Here is a 15,681-nt window from a genome sequence, read left to right on the forward strand (position 1 = left end):
AATTAAGATAATTTGAAAAATTAATTGATTTATAAATTTAATAGAATCTTTTGAGATTTTGGAGATATTGTGATAAAATATTTTATTTATCTTTTAAAAATTTGAAAAAAAAAATAAAATAGTTGAGATTTTTTCGAAATTAAATGAGTGTGAAAAGAGGCAAAAAAAAAAAAAAAAAAAATTCAATTTTTCAACGACAGCTTTCACAAAATTGTTGGATTCCAAAGTTTGAACCGTTGGATCGTGCTTAAATTTGGTCAGTCTGTTCGAGACATATGGAGTTTCATTTTGAACGGTTGGATCATTGTTTGAAGCCATGGTTTATTCGTAATTGCTGCTGAATAAAATCTGTATAACTAGAAATTCCCCTTCCCTCCCACTCTCGCAAACCCTCTTCATGCAAGACCCTCGCTACCAGCCGCTAGCCTAAACAATTTATGCCATCCGACAGCAACACCCACTGCCTATCTATAGTATCCACGAGCCGACGCGCCATCTACCGCCACTGCCCGATCTTTGCCGGAATCTTGAGAAAAACCTTGGGTTAGACTTGTTTTCCTTATAATTTGAGAGACCCATTTGATTTTGGGTTAAATTAGTAATCTTTGGTGTGAAACTTAGATTCAAGATTTGGAAGTTTGAGGCATTGACCATCAAGCTAGAGACCATTTTGTTTTGCAGAAAATTGGTGAAGATTGGTAAGTTTTATAAGTTGTTGGATGGTTATTAGAGTAATGGTGGAAAATTAAGTTATTGATTTTTGGATTTAATTCTTGATCAGATCGGCTAATTGAATCAAGTTTTGGAATTTGTCTTGGATCAAGCCACAACTTTAGTTTGATTCAAGTTTTTCAAAGGTTTTAAAAAATTATTTGCATGGACTTTTGTGACCAAGTTGAGGTAAATGGTACTATTATCTATGCCTTCATGCCATGCGGCCTAGATTAGATTTATAAAATTAATTAATGGACTCTTGAAGCATGATTTTGTCATTATATTTTACTTGTTGCATGATAGTTATTAGTATTATGAGCATGTTCGAATTTCTAATCAGTACTGATATTATGTATGTGGTGCATGAATAGACCAATAGAGCGGTTTACTGTCTCGCCTTGACACATGTTTTATTTCAGAGGATCTACGGGTCTAGTTTCATATTTGACGGTGTGCCTACGGGCCGCTAGACATGGGTGAGTCGAAAGGTTCACATTCATGTTATTTTTCCATGTTTGACGGTGTGCCTACGGACCGTTAGACATGTGTGAGCCGACAGGTTTACGTTCATGTTACTTTTAATTTCATGTTTCATGTTTGACGGTGTGCCTACGGGCCGCTAGACATGCGTGAGCCGACAGGTTTATGTTCATGTTATTTTCATGTTTTACGGTGAACTTATGGGCCACTAGACATGCGTGAGCCGACTGGTTCACGTTCATGTTATTTCCATGTTTGACGGTGTGCCTACGGGCCGCTAGACATGCGTATCAAGGCAAGATAGTATGTCTTTTGGTTTTTCTTTCATCATAAAAAACCGAAGTAGCTGTATGAGCCACGGGATATTTTTTTTTCTTTGCTTGTGGATGTATAGCCTGATCTCGGTAATGAGATCACTTACTAAATATTTTATACTCAACCTTTCTTAATTTATATTTTTCAGGTAATGATAGGAATGGACCGATAGGTGACGAGAGGAACTTGTGATCGTGCCATATGGGACATGTAAATCACTTCCGCTCAGTTTATGTTTTCAAGCTATTTAAAAGTTTTGATTTTAAACTCGATGTTGGTCAAAATTTTATTTGTTTAAGTTATTTTTTCTTTATTATTTTAGGGGTCCCGAACAAAGTTTTTCTTATTTGTTATTTATTTTGAAAAATTATCTTTATTATTTTAATGAAAATTTATTTTCCTCAATGGTCAAAATCTTTTGAATGTAAATGTATAATTATGAGTAACAACCCTTATCAGAGTACTCTAAAGGTTAGGTCGTTACAGTTTAAGACCTGGACCACGAGATGACTCGACTCTGTATATAACGCCATTGATAATAGAGACTTACATCTCATCTAAACGACCATAGGTGACACGACCTCAATTCTGAGTGTTTTGGAAACTCCTGTTTTTAAGGGCGATCCTTTGATTAATATGGGCGAGAGTGGCCAGATTGCCAACTCAACATGCCTACCTTTTTGGGGACTTGTCTGATCTGGGAGCTGGGAACTCAATTCACAAGATGGAATTCACTCCTTTCCCGATGCAGGGATAAGTAGAGAGATTGTTCCCTTAAGGACTGATTCCGAGGCTCAAACATAGTGGCAACAACTTCTCTTTGGAAGAAGAGACTTAGTCATAGTAGGACTATGACTTATTTTCATTAGTGGTACTTAAGAAGTCAGATATAACTACATGGGCATAATGGTTATTGGCTCAGCTATACTTACGAGCGATTTATGAAGGGTTGTCGCATTTCTGATTGGTTAAGATAGACACATAATATATTTGTGGTAAGGAGAGTTCAACTGTCGGTCTTTAGTGGAGTGACTAAAGAGTTTAGTCAGTTATTCACGTACCGTTGGAGCTTCGAACTATAGGTCCATGAGGTCCCCTTGGTAGCTCAATGGATTCAGTTGAGGATCAGTTCTTGGTGTTGATTTGGAATGTTCAAATTGACAAGAGATATTTTGATTATATATGATATAATCGGTATGATGTATGAGATACATCTAGTGGATGATTGATGTAAATGAGATTTACATTAAGTACCATGGAATAGAAAAAGAACTATGGTTTATTTGTTTCATGAGATGAAATATTAAAACTATAGGTTATAAATATAGTATGATAAGTTGGTTATCATTTATATTTATAATAATATTAATTATTGGATAATTAATTATTTTTCTTTAATAACCAATTGAGTGGGTGGTTATTGGTGATTCATGGTAACTGTGAGATAAAAGGAAAATTGTTTTTCTAATTTTAGTAAGTTTTTACAAAAGGCAAAAGTTGTTTTCGAGTTTTCTCTCTTTTGAAACTCATGGCGCTGGTCAAGTAAATACCAATTTACTAAGCGACAATGTGTTTTAGTAAACGATCGTGTAGTGTTTTGTAGGCGACAAACACTGAGCTAAACGATCGCTTAGCTTTTGCTAGATGATCACTTAGCTTTAGCTAAACGATTGGGCATCGACCTATGCGATAGGTTTCTGTCTTCTCCCACTTGTTCAATCGTGTACACGACTGTTCATTCCTCCTTCTTCTGCCTCAACCCAAGTCCGAACAGAGCCCACCTTCTGGATTCTCAACCGAAAATACCAAGGTAACCTTCTTGGTGGTAACATACTCAACTCGACATCGTTGAGGTTATGTGGAGGTCGTTCGTGTTGTTGGAGTGTTCGTGACCGAGGTGATCGTTGAGGACGAGCGCGAAGTGTTCGTGCAGTGTTGCGGTCGTGTTGTTCGAGCGTTCGTGAGCAAGAAGCGTGGAGACGAGTCTACAAATATTTGTAGCTTTTGCTTTGTTCATTTGTAATTGTTCACGCTGTAATTTCTGTAACAATTGCATAACTGTATGTTTTGTGTACGATTGTGATTTGTAATGTTCATTCATGATTGTAATTTGGAATGATCTTATTTCCGCTGCTCATATAAATCTCGAGTTTGATTTCCTTCAGTATGATCCTATACAGAACTGTCTGGGTGCATTGGATGACACATACATCAAGATCCATGTAAGTGCAGGCGATCGTCCTCGCTATTGTATCCGGAAAGGTGAGATAGCCACAAATGTGCTTGTCGTCTGTTCTCTAACTGGTGAGTTCATATTTGTGTTGCCAGGGTGGGAAGGGTCTGCAGCCGATTCTAGAGTGCTTAGGGATGCAATTTCTCGAACACACGAATTGAAGGTTCCTAAGGGTATAGACTTCTGTGATTGCACTGTCTGGATTGAAGAACAAATAATTTGCCAACTAATGATGTGTATACCATGCCTAGGTTATTATTACCTATGTGATGCTGGATATCTCAATGGCAAGAGATTCTTAGCACCATATAAGGGAGAGCGGTACCATATTTCAGAATGACCCACGGGAATTTTCAACATGAAACATTCATCTGCTAGAAACTGCATAAAAAGAGCATTTAGCGTACTTAAGGTCGTTGGGAAATACAACGTGGAAAGTTCTACTACCTAGTTAAGATCCAACGTAGAACAATAACGACATGTTACCTGCTGCACAACCTGATAACTAGGGAGATAGGCCAAACTACAATGTCCGGAACAACGGATGATGAAGATTCTACATTTAACGAGTTCGACGATGAAAATATACAACTTATTAAATCGTCTTACGAATGGACCAATTTCAGGGATGAGTTGGCGACGTGAATGTTCAATGAATGGAAACAAGCATCATGAGCACAAAGTTTCTTGTTCAATTTGCTTTACTATGAATAATTTCCTCCTACTTTTAGATCATGTTATCTTTCAGTTCAAACAATCTACTGTATTGAATTATCTTAAGTTATGTTGTGTTAATTGGTTCATGTGAATGATGAAACATGTTTTACGCCATCCGTACGCAAAAGTTTGTTTATCTAATTGTGCCTAATTTATTTTATTAAGTTATACGTATGTATGTAGCTAAATGGCGGAACGTGAGAAAATGACAAAACACATTTGGATAAAGGTTGAAGATGCACGGTTAGTGGAGTCACTATTGCACTTGGTAAAAACATGTTGGCAAGCTGATAATGGAACATTCAAGCCTGACTATCTACAATAGCTACAATGTCTACTTAACGAAAAGATTCATAGTTGTTCCATCGGGTTGTCGACAATAGAGTGCAAGGTTTGATTTTTAAGGCGACAATATTGTGTAATTGCTGAGATGCTAAGCAATGCATGATTTGGTTGAAATGACGAGTTCAAATGTGTAGAAGTAGAGAAAGAGGTTTTCAATGTATGGATTCGAGTAAAAAAAACACATTATAATATTATTATCTTACAATGGTGAACTTTTTCTAATATAATATTATGTTCTAACATAATATACGTAGTCTCATCTCAACGGGAAGGGCTTGAGAACAAACCATTTTCCCACTATGATGAGCTTTCAATTGTATTTGGGAAAGATAGGGCCACCGATGAAGACAGTGAAATCTCATACGATCAAACATTTGTAATAGAAGAACATTTGAAGGATATTCAGTTGGGATGAGAGGTTAATGAGCAACAAGAAAATATACCTGAAATAAACATATCAACCGTTGATGGGATGGATAAAGTTTTCCCATATACACCCATCAGTAGGCATACTGGATAAGTAACAATACGAGAGGAACGAAACGCAAGCGGACTCCCTTCCAATTTGAAATGCTTGACATTGTACGCACATCAATGGACGTACAGAAAAGTACAATGGAGAAACTTGTCCAATGACAGAAAGAGAAATATGAATTAGAACTCAAAAGGCATCAAGAGGTCATCGAACAAATCTATCAAGTTGAGGGTTTAGAGAAGGACGATCAGTTGACCCTCATAGATCTATTGGTGAATGATATTCAACGAACATACAGTTTTCTAACCATTCCACCACCATTAAGGAGAAAGTTTTGCATGCATTTGTTGGACAAGACTAACTAATTATGTTATCAGTTTTTACAAGTTAGTTTGTTATTATTTTTTGTAACTTCCCCTAGTCTCTTATCCCATAGATATCATCTATTTGTTGATTTTTTGTGACATGTACAAATGGCCCATGACATGTGGCCCTTAGATATAAATACAAATTTTTCTTAGCAAGTTGTAAAATGGTCATGTATAAGACCATCAAATTATGTAAAACCTTTTGAAGGAAATAATTTAATGAATTTCACATCCGGTCTAAATCTTTCTTATCAATAGAATGAATTTAAGGAATTTCATACCCGATCTAAATTAATACTATTTTGACTTTCTTTTACGAGAAGTTTAGAATGAATAATATAAAATTGAACTATATACCATATCTTGAGATTAGAAAGAATAAAAAAAATGCAATCAACGTTTTATTCCAAATAGAATGGATATAATAATTGGATTATAAGTTTTTTTTTTTAAAAAAATAGTGTTCACACCGACAAATTATTATAGAGTAAAAAACTAAACTAGATAGCGTATGAACTCTACACACCTAAAAACAAATATATAAACTCAAACATAACAATTCTACACATCCAAACACAGATATGAATTCAGATATAACAACTCTGCATACCCAAACACAAACATATAAACTTAACATAACAACTCCACACACCCAAACACAGACATCAAAATTCCAGCCATCCTATATCATCTCACGCCTCAAACAGTCACAAAAGGTTTTCTTCCTTTCTTATTTTTTTTGAGAAAAAATTTACCTGTTAAAAAATTTGAACTTTTAATTCATGAGTAGTACAAATCAACTAATGTTAACAAACTAGCAAAACTCACTAGAATATACAAAATTTTAATTAGAAAAAGAAATGGAAAAACTCTGACGCAATACCTGTCCAAGTCCTATCAATTACATACCAAATAGGTGTTCATAAGTTCACTTAACTGTACATATCAATACTTTTTTTCCAACAACTTTTCGAATAATGACATATCATAAAGTATAAATTACAATACTTTCTGAGAGATAAAAATGACAACACTTGTCAAGTTTTAAGATACAATTTAACAAAATTAAGGGTTAAGTTCGATCTCCAACTTCAGTCCTGGCCCTGCCTCAGCACTAAAACCTTCTTTGGTTCTAATCAAAGCATCAAAACCTTTCTTTCCTAATTCCTATTCTCATTTCAATATTCGAATCATAATATATCTTTAAAATATCACTATTTTGTGAATATAACCGACGTCATTGTTTAATATTCCAACTTTAAGTATATTCATCTGTAGAGTCACTCTTTAAAAAAATATAAATACACCCATTCATATCAAATCAGAACCTCATAGGAACATAGATGATACGTACCCCACGAGATGTCAGACTAACAACATTGATTAAAGTTAATAAAATAGTTTAAGACGCATTTGAAATAACTTTTTAAGTGCTTAAGAAGGATTTTTAATCGGGTAAAAAATGTTATTAAGCACTTAGAAAGTCATTCCAAACAAGCCCTTAAATTTAAGTGCCAAAATATCAAAGAGAATTACCTTTTAATTATTACGAGGAAGGAAAGAATTATCAGCGTACCTAACATTTTTCCATACGCAGAAATTTAGAACAGGCCCTTCAAACAACCTGCAGAGAAACCATACAACTTCTTATAGCATAAAAAACAGCAATCATCGCTATCAATATGCTAAATCATGCAACCGAAAGACATCAAGAAATATCCCTTCTCCTCATAGAAGCATATATATCAAAACATTCCTTCAGCTGGGACACTGTTTTCCTGAAATAGGAATAGAAAGTTATGAGCAGGCATTGCGTCCTCATCGAGGCATCTTCAACAAGATCAGCTGCGTCAAGCTGGAAATAGTAGCTAATACACATTGGCCTTATAAATAAATTAGGTTCCTTTTGAATTTAACTTACATCACCTAAAATCAAAGTAATATCTATTTCCACATTACTTTTAAGGAAATTTTCACAAAACTGGAATAGTATTGCAGATAAAGTATGAATAACAAAGATTCACATGTTCATAAATGTTAGCATCACAAATATATACTAAGAGAAAATAGGTATCATCCTCTTCAATACCGATGTTATTTTCTTCTTTCTTCACCTTCTTTTCTTTTCTCTTTTTCTTCTCTTTTTCTTTTTCTTATTTCTCTTTTGGTTGAACTGCCCAGGATGTGCTGTGCTAGGCGAGTTGGTAGCAATTTACATAGCAAGCCATGATCAGGCTTGAATATGTTCATGCTTCAATCCCAGCAGAAAAGAATAAATTAGATAAAAGGAAAATGAAGGCAAAGGTTCAGTTTGCCCACGTAACTATTAGGTAAAGATATTAAGCATTAAACATACTTCATAGCATGAAACCTCCCAATAACATTAATCTCAATCAAGTGAAAAGTTACAAATGAGAACATCCTAAGGGCATGACTGTCATGAAGTGTGAAAAAGAAATCCAGTTGAGTAATACACATATCTTATGCAACAAAATAGAAAGATAATATGAACAAAGTTAATAGTATGTCCAGTGGTCAGAGCTTTATGATAGCTTTCTTGTCTTCTCTTGAGTAGCAACATTTACCAATCAGTCATAAAGCTCTCAGTCCCTATAATACCACTAAACCCCTTGACCTATCAAATTTTATTATGGAACTTCCTCTTGGCTTTAAAAGATTTGACAACCATAAAGCTAATAACTATGCACGTGGATTCAAATATAAACTCGACATTTTGATTGAATCCAACGGTTCTAATCATTAGGCTCAAACCTAGCATACTCTTCGAGGTTTTACATCAATTCAGCAGAGTTTCAAGTTTCTGCTATTTGAAATATGACAGATCATAACCTTGTACACTACACACAACTTCCAAGTTTGTTGACTTCAGTCTTTCAACACGGCCTTAAACTCTAATAGAAGCCTTATTTAAAGAATTGACTCTACATCAAGTGTAAATAATGTGGTAAAAATTTTCAAATTTAATGACTGTGTTACCTTATGTAGAAGAAAGAGAAGATCCAAGTCTGAGGTTCCAAATTCTAATTTATGAAATGGACAAAGATTTAATTCTAATAATTAGAAGAAAGCATTCCAAAAAACCAGATAAAATTAGATAACACTGAGAAAGTAGCAAAGAGAGAGCAACGGCCTGCAAGAATAATATTGCACAACATTAAAATTCATATACATTCTTTCTCATATATGACTACGCACATGAACTGTACAACAAAATTAAAGAGACATTCCCTAGACCTAACTTCACCAAAAAAATGAGACAAAGCACACTTTAGTCAGCAAGAGGAAAGAAAAAAGAAAGTAAACAAGCACCTAGATCTGACTCAACAAAGAAAGACAAACAAGTTTATTCAATAGTTAATCATCTTGAGCTCAATGATGAGAGAGAGATAAGCATCTAAGATTAGAAGCTAATTTTTCTGTGAAAAAGAGAGAGGGCAAGGAGCCACCATACTCAAGAACAACGGAATAAGAAATATGAAGGGCTCTTATTCCTTGTTACCAAATCTCTGGGCAATAATAGGGCGGACATCATCAACATCAACCAGGGTCTCCAAAAATGGAAGCAATGAAATTAAAGCAGAATCCAAGGGATCATCAATCCAACTCTTAATAGGAATACCATTGTTCACTTGTAATCGGAAAACCTGAAATGAACAAAAATATGCTTTAGAACTCAAGGACACAGTCCCATTTTTTTCCTCTTCAATATCCTACGTCCACATTTGTAAACTTCAAAACTATTTCAATAGTCCCACCCCTCCTCCTCCTCCTCCTCCTCTTCCTCTCTCCTTGCAATGGTAACTTGCCTACAGTAGCTTATTTCTGAAACACCAGATCGCAGTTTTTTGCAAACCAAGTAGCAAGAGAAAACAAAGGATTTGTTCTTGAGCCATCATCTATTCTAATTAACAACACATGCTTCTAAGTAAAATGAAAGCTAACATAAGTTATGACTTATGAATTACGAAGATGGCTACTCATCCATTCTTTCTAAGTACTCTCTTCAAATAAACATCAACTACAAATTCCCAAAAACATCACATTATCTTTTACTTATGCTGAGGATAGAATTCATGGCAGGACATGGGGAAAGTAAAAGTAAAACCAACTTGACCATGCTCAACCAATTAAAAAATCCTTGACCAAAAGATCATAGATTTGAATCTTCACCCCCACATGTTATTGATCTCAAAAGAAATAATAAGAATCTTCAACAATAAAAGAGAAATAGTTCGTTTAACCTAACCCGTCTCTCCATTCCACCAATTGAAACTCACATTAACTTCAGCCCATAGATCTGTTACCCAACCTCCTAGTATATGTACTTAATATAATTTTTGCTTTCTAAAAAATAGAGCATGGGAAAAGAGAAAGAAAGAGTTGCAGAGTCCAACCATATGGTAGTTCATAAAACACTAAGCTGAGGGCTGTACCTGTGGATAATTATCTACAATGACAACTTTTGCCAAATCAATGCCTAAAACTGTCAAATCCTTGGTGTAGCATCCATCTGAAAAAATACATGATTCACGATAAAGTCGACGTGAGATAATACAATTATCCGGGTCCAGTTTGCTGAGGACTTGTTCTGCGTAAATACTTTGACTGGCAGTAAAGATAACAACTTCAAACATCTCTGCAACACGGTCCAGAAATATTTGAAGATATGGCCTCCGTTTAACATGTACAATGTGCTCTTTCATGTTCAAGCAGACAGTAAAGCAGAAGTCTGCATCATCCTGCGGTTCCAAAGTAGAGTGAACTAATGTTTCTGCAAATATACAAAACATTTACATTATATTCCAGATAAAAGATAAAATAAGGATTTGAAGGAAACTAATCACCATAAAAACATATTGGAAATCTAAGCAGAACTCAAACAAACTATTTAAATAGCTCCACTTGAAAGAAAACTCAATTTTTGCATCTTACGTATTGATTTAGATATGTTAATGCTTGCTAATAATCTGATTAACAAAGTCATCCACATATACAATTTACTCATGCAACGCATAAATTAATAGGTAGTGGAGATAGTAGTTGGTTAGCTGTCAACTACTGGTCGAGTCATAAAGGGCTGTTAGATGGTCGAGGTCATTATATTCAGTGGGGGGAAGTATCTGTGGATTGCACGCACAGTGTAGGGACGAGAAAAAGGGCAAAAATATTAAGGGGAGATAGAGAGAACAAGTGTACCAAATTCCTTGCATTGGTGTTCTTACATTCATGAAATTTCGACAGATTCCTAGTATAATTCTCATAATGCAGTACAGGCATAAGTTCCATAACCTAGTCCTCAAAACTAGTTCCAGTTAAGGTGTAGCAACATCTCCTAACCCGCAAAAAGATAAATATAAAACACAAATCTCTTACCATCCAAATCAAGTACAAGGGTCACAGCCTTTCTTTTCCGATCTTCATTGGGCAATATACTGGGCTGAAAGTTTGAAATCACTTCTGAAAGTTCCGGTAAGTTTTTTATGAACAACTGGGGATCAAAACACTCTGTCTGATCTGAGTCTGAACTAACACTAAATTCAAGGCTCAAATTATTTCTTTGATCAATTACTCGGTACAAACTAGAATTACCACAACCAACGGCTTCATCAGAACATTTAGCATCATCTGAATTGCTGAATTTCACGGTGTCCTCAAGGAAAGGCAGTATCATATACTGATCAGTAACATCAGACAATACAGTCGATTGAGTATATTTGTAGTCATGAAAATAATTGATGTTGCAAATGTCATCATTTCCACATAAAGGTAAGTTTGCAACTATCATGTCGGAAATAAAAAAATCTGATACGTCACAGGTTTGACTGTCATGTGAGCTTCTACTATTTTTCCCTTCATCAGTTTCCATTCCTGGTATATCTGGATTAAGTTTGCTCCCTGCATAAACATAAGTAGACATAGACAAGACATATGTCAAAGCTAACAAATAAATGAAAACATGAACTTCAAGGTCACAAGCACAGCAGGATGGTTGAGAACTTTTTTTCAAGTTCCAAAGCAACTTTCAACTCCTCAAATACATATCCCATTTAGATATTTGAAGCTCTTTGAGAACCATGAGAAAATAATATTTGTTGGATCCTACCCAAGTTTGGATTGGACAGGAACTCAAGGGACAATAAAGAAGAATGGTTAGTAGAACACATGGAGGAGGCAACAGGTATCTGAAGACATAAGAATAGAGTTCTCAGTAGACCTAACACAAAATTAGATCATAACCTTTGACCAAGAGATGACCCAATGATATTAGTAGGCAAGGGAACTTTAGTTTGGGCGATCTGTGTGTTCAACTTGTACCGAAGATTCTAATACATACATGTTGGAGATTTATTAAATGCAGTAGGCACATGTTAAAAGATAGTTGAACAACTAAAAACAAGTCTGACATTTGTTGAGCACATGATTGCATACTCATTACAACAATAAAGATATATTGAACATTCCTAAGTATTAGGAGAGTGGAATATAAAATGGATAAACATTATTGACTATAAATTTTCTTTTCACTCAGATGTTAAATCATTTAGAAAAATTGATAAATTGGTTTGAATATAGGTTAAAACAAACTTTAGCATGTGAATCATTAAAATAAAAAATCAAAATCAAAATCATATATATATATATATATATATATATATATTTAAGTGTCCTCTAAATCTCATGTCAATGTTCGTACATCTTAGGCAGTACCTGAATCATGTTCAATAATAGGATGGCATTGGACTTCAACATTATTCAAAATAGGAGAAAAAATGGTTGCTATTTTGGGAGAGTTGGTTGAGGTGCAATCCTGTAAATTTTTCACATAAACAAACATTGAGATAATAATAAAATGATGATGATGATGATATTTGAAAGGAAAAAAACCAAAATGTGGTGCTCCACAATAATAAACTAAAAATAAAACTTTGAAACCACCCCTGATAAATGGCACAACAAACAAGACGAGTAGAAAAGTCAATGTATGAAACTAGGCAGGGATTTCCAGACTCCCTAAATTAAAGGAAAACTACATTATCCCTTCCCAAAATATAGGATCACAGCCCTCAGATTTCACTCCTATATTATACAAATGCACTACACATATTGTTTTCACATTATTATCCACATTCCATACTGTGAATCATATAACATCCTCCATTATAGTTTATCAAAGAAGTGCTTCAAATGATTTTATAACGGGGATATTTACTAAATATCTTCTTGTATTATGAAAATCCCATGTGTGTATTAATCCAGAAACTAATAATTCTCACATAAAGAGTGCGCTCACAATCTAGAGGAAGTATCAAAATATGTATTTGCAGTCGATCCTTTAAAAAAAAAATCTCTTTATACCATTCCATTCATATCTGCAGCATTTACAGAAAAAGGCTCTTCCCTCTTCAACTCAAAAGCTTCTCCATGCCTCTTCAATTCAGAAGTTTCCTCGTCAATGGATTCATGGTGATTAATGGCTTCCTGATTTATATTGCTATTAATAGATTCTGTGTTCAGAGAAGCTGCATAAAATACAAGTATCAGTACCCACCCCCCCCCCCAAAAAAAAAAAAAAATATAGCAATTAAATTGATATTGTTTGGTAATGGATGAAAAGAAGTTGGATATTCTGAGAGATACTCTATTTCTTCTTGGCTCAATGATATTGACCTTCCGTCTATAACTTTGGGTGGGGGAGAAGGTGAAGCAAGAGGGTAACTTCAATGAAAAAAAGATATTGAATATTTCCAAGATCTCAAATAGATTTTTGTTATTTTCTTGAAAAAAAATCTGCATAAATAAATATGAAAGAAAATAACATCATATTTATTTTTTTGCATAAATGTAATCAAATTATAGGTAATGTCAAAGTGGTGATTTTCCTCCTAAGAAGCTATATTTCTCAATATATGCGATCCTTCATTCTAAATTATGACAGGAGATTAAGATTATGCTGATGCATTTGTTTAAGATGCTAGTGAATTACACCGTTTCTTTTTGTAACTTCAAACTTCCAAGTGATCACGCATTTTTAAGTATTTTATTAGCAAACAAGGTAGTGAAAAGGTTAAAAATGGTTAAGTTATCTGATTTGTCCCACGTGCTATAGAAAGCAAAGGTCGAGAAAGCCTTGACATGGGATGCATTCCACAAACTATAGACGTAATCAGCAATAATAAAATAAGGTAACATTTAAGTAAAAAAAGAAAGAAAGAAGCTAGAAGTTACTTACCCTCCAAACATTTTGTAATACAGCCATCAAATTCATCTGTCTCTTCGGAAATCCTTGGGTGAGAACAAGCTTTTTTAGAGATGACACTAGATTTCTGACAAACACGAAGACAATGTTTTTCTCTTAAGCAGCCCGCGCTTAACTTGGCCTTCATTTTTATTGATGGCATTTGTCCTGTACTTTTGATGATATGTACCAATACGTTGATCTAAGAACATCAGTGGAAAACAAAACTGTAGAGCACAAAAATCAAGACCATAAGTATCCAAAGAAAAAACCTAACGTATCAACAAAAGGAGCAACCATCTGAAATTTGTATGTAGAATGAAAAATAAATGTAAGACTTTCAAAGGGAAATAAAAATGTTGATACTTCACAGCTCGAGGCTATTTCACGCTCGACCCAAAGCACCACAGACATCAAGGAGTAACAACCAGTAAACATTTAATTACAAGAACGTCAACAATGCAAAAACTTCTTGTAACATAGTACGAAAGCATCATGGGAATTGACAACTATGATGCTTCTAGCTTCTAGCCTCTTTCAATATACATTCCAACCACAAGCAAAATCCAAAACCTTAAAGTGCTAAAAACCCTTTTTCTTGGTGTAGAATTTATGCAAGAATGAAATACCAGAAAATTCAATAACCAATTAATCAATAAATAAACAAATAACGCTTTGAATGAAATCTAGACATATAGGGAACAAGAAATTCAAATTATACTACAAGAAAATTCAGAAGTGAAATTAACAATTACTCCGGATGACAAGTAAAACAGTAGCAGCAGTAAAAACGTGTTCAATTATTCAAAATTTTTGAAGCTCAAATAGCGAAAACCCGCATAGATTCCAGGACGCAGTATCGGAAAATTGAAGTGAACCTCGCAGAAATTAAAGTCAACCAAAGCAAGTTTCGTCGAAGAAGCTCAAGAACTCAATAGCGAAACTTGAAACTAAACGCTGTGAAGTTAAAACCCTAGAGAAGTCCAGATAAGTAGAAGCCATAACAATCATTCAATCAGAACCGAGAGAGAGAGAGAGAGAGAGAAACAAAAAACAGAGAGTATCAAAGAGGAAATTGAGCCAACAGAATTATGAAATTGAAGTGAAGCAGAGAGAAGAGAAATCGAAGATGGAGTAAAAGAGAGAAGAAAATTCAAATACCTGATGAAGTAACAGAGTCCTTCTTCTTCTTCCTCCTCCTCCTCCTCCTCCTCCTCTCTACCCTCTACCCTCTCTCTAAAAAGTTATTCAAGGAATGGTCAGAGCGAGAAGAAACGTAGAGTTTGGGGACTTATAGACGGCTTTGATGGGGGTATTTCTAAAATGGTTGGACCGATAGAGTTTTGCCACGTGGCTAGTGGAACCAGCTAAGCACAGCGCGTTGACACGTGCAGCTTCGCGGTAAAGGAGCTTCAGCTTGATCATTGTTTACGCTTCCTTTCGACTCCATACCCTGGTCTTTCACTATATATATATATTTTTATTTATTTATTTTTTAAGGTCTTTTTAATTATAATTTATTACATCACCCTAAACAAATTTATTATTTTATTCTTTCAAATTCTCCCACTCGCTCTTTCATTGATCGATGTTTTCGGTTTGGAAAACCCACGAGAAGGGATAAATATCAAAATACATGCAGTCTTTTTTCTCTCTCAGCGCCGATTGATTAAGATTTGGTAGATGTTTAGATATAAAGATCTGAAAATAATAAGATATTTAAGAATCAAATATGATTGTAAGAATAGAATGTATAAAGGGTTAGCTAAGTTTACCC

The 15,681-nt window shown here is 34.6% G+C and overlaps 1 protein-coding gene across 1 annotated transcript; it reads right to left on the reverse strand.

Moving 5' to 3' along the window:
• Nucleotides 1-6,519: 6,519 nt before the first annotated feature.
• On the reverse strand, nucleotides 6,520-15,346 carry LOC120074120 (uncharacterized). The gene is made up of 7 exons (XM_039027138.2): nucleotides 15,066-15,346; nucleotides 13,899-14,131; nucleotides 13,025-13,188; nucleotides 12,377-12,476; nucleotides 11,042-11,563; nucleotides 10,102-10,439; nucleotides 6,520-9,312 (listed from the first exon to the last, which is right to left on the reverse strand). Exons 2-7 carry the CDS (start codon nucleotides 14,065-14,067, stop codon nucleotides 9,154-9,156), a joined length of 1,452 nt encoding a protein of 483 aa, XP_038883066.1. The 5' UTR covers nucleotides 14,068-14,131; nucleotides 15,066-15,346; the 3' UTR covers nucleotides 6,520-9,153.
• Nucleotides 15,347-15,681: the final 335 nt, after the last annotated feature.

The sequence above is a fragment of the Benincasa hispida genome, chromosome 3 (genome assembly GCF_027475165.1).
Source record: "Benincasa hispida cultivar pf3 chromosome 3, pf3_genome.v1.1, whole genome shotgun sequence".
Classification (NCBI taxonomy): domain Eukaryota; kingdom Viridiplantae; phylum Streptophyta; class Magnoliopsida; order Cucurbitales; family Cucurbitaceae; genus Benincasa; species Benincasa hispida.

Excerpts from the sequence above, each read along its gene's own strand:
- LOC120074120 (XM_039027138.2), bottom strand. The coding sequence starts at position 14,067 with ATGCCATCAATAAAAATGAAGGCCAAGTTAAGCGCGGGCTGCTTAAGA. Across the intron at positions 12,477-13,024 it reads CTGCAGATATGAATGGAATG|GATTGCACCTCAACCAACTC; the intron begins GTATAAAGAGAT and ends AAAAATTTACAG. Across the intron at positions 9,313-10,101 it reads TTGTAGATAATTATCCACAG|GTTTTCCGATTACAAGTGAA; the intron begins GTACAGCCCTCA and ends TGTTCATTTCAG.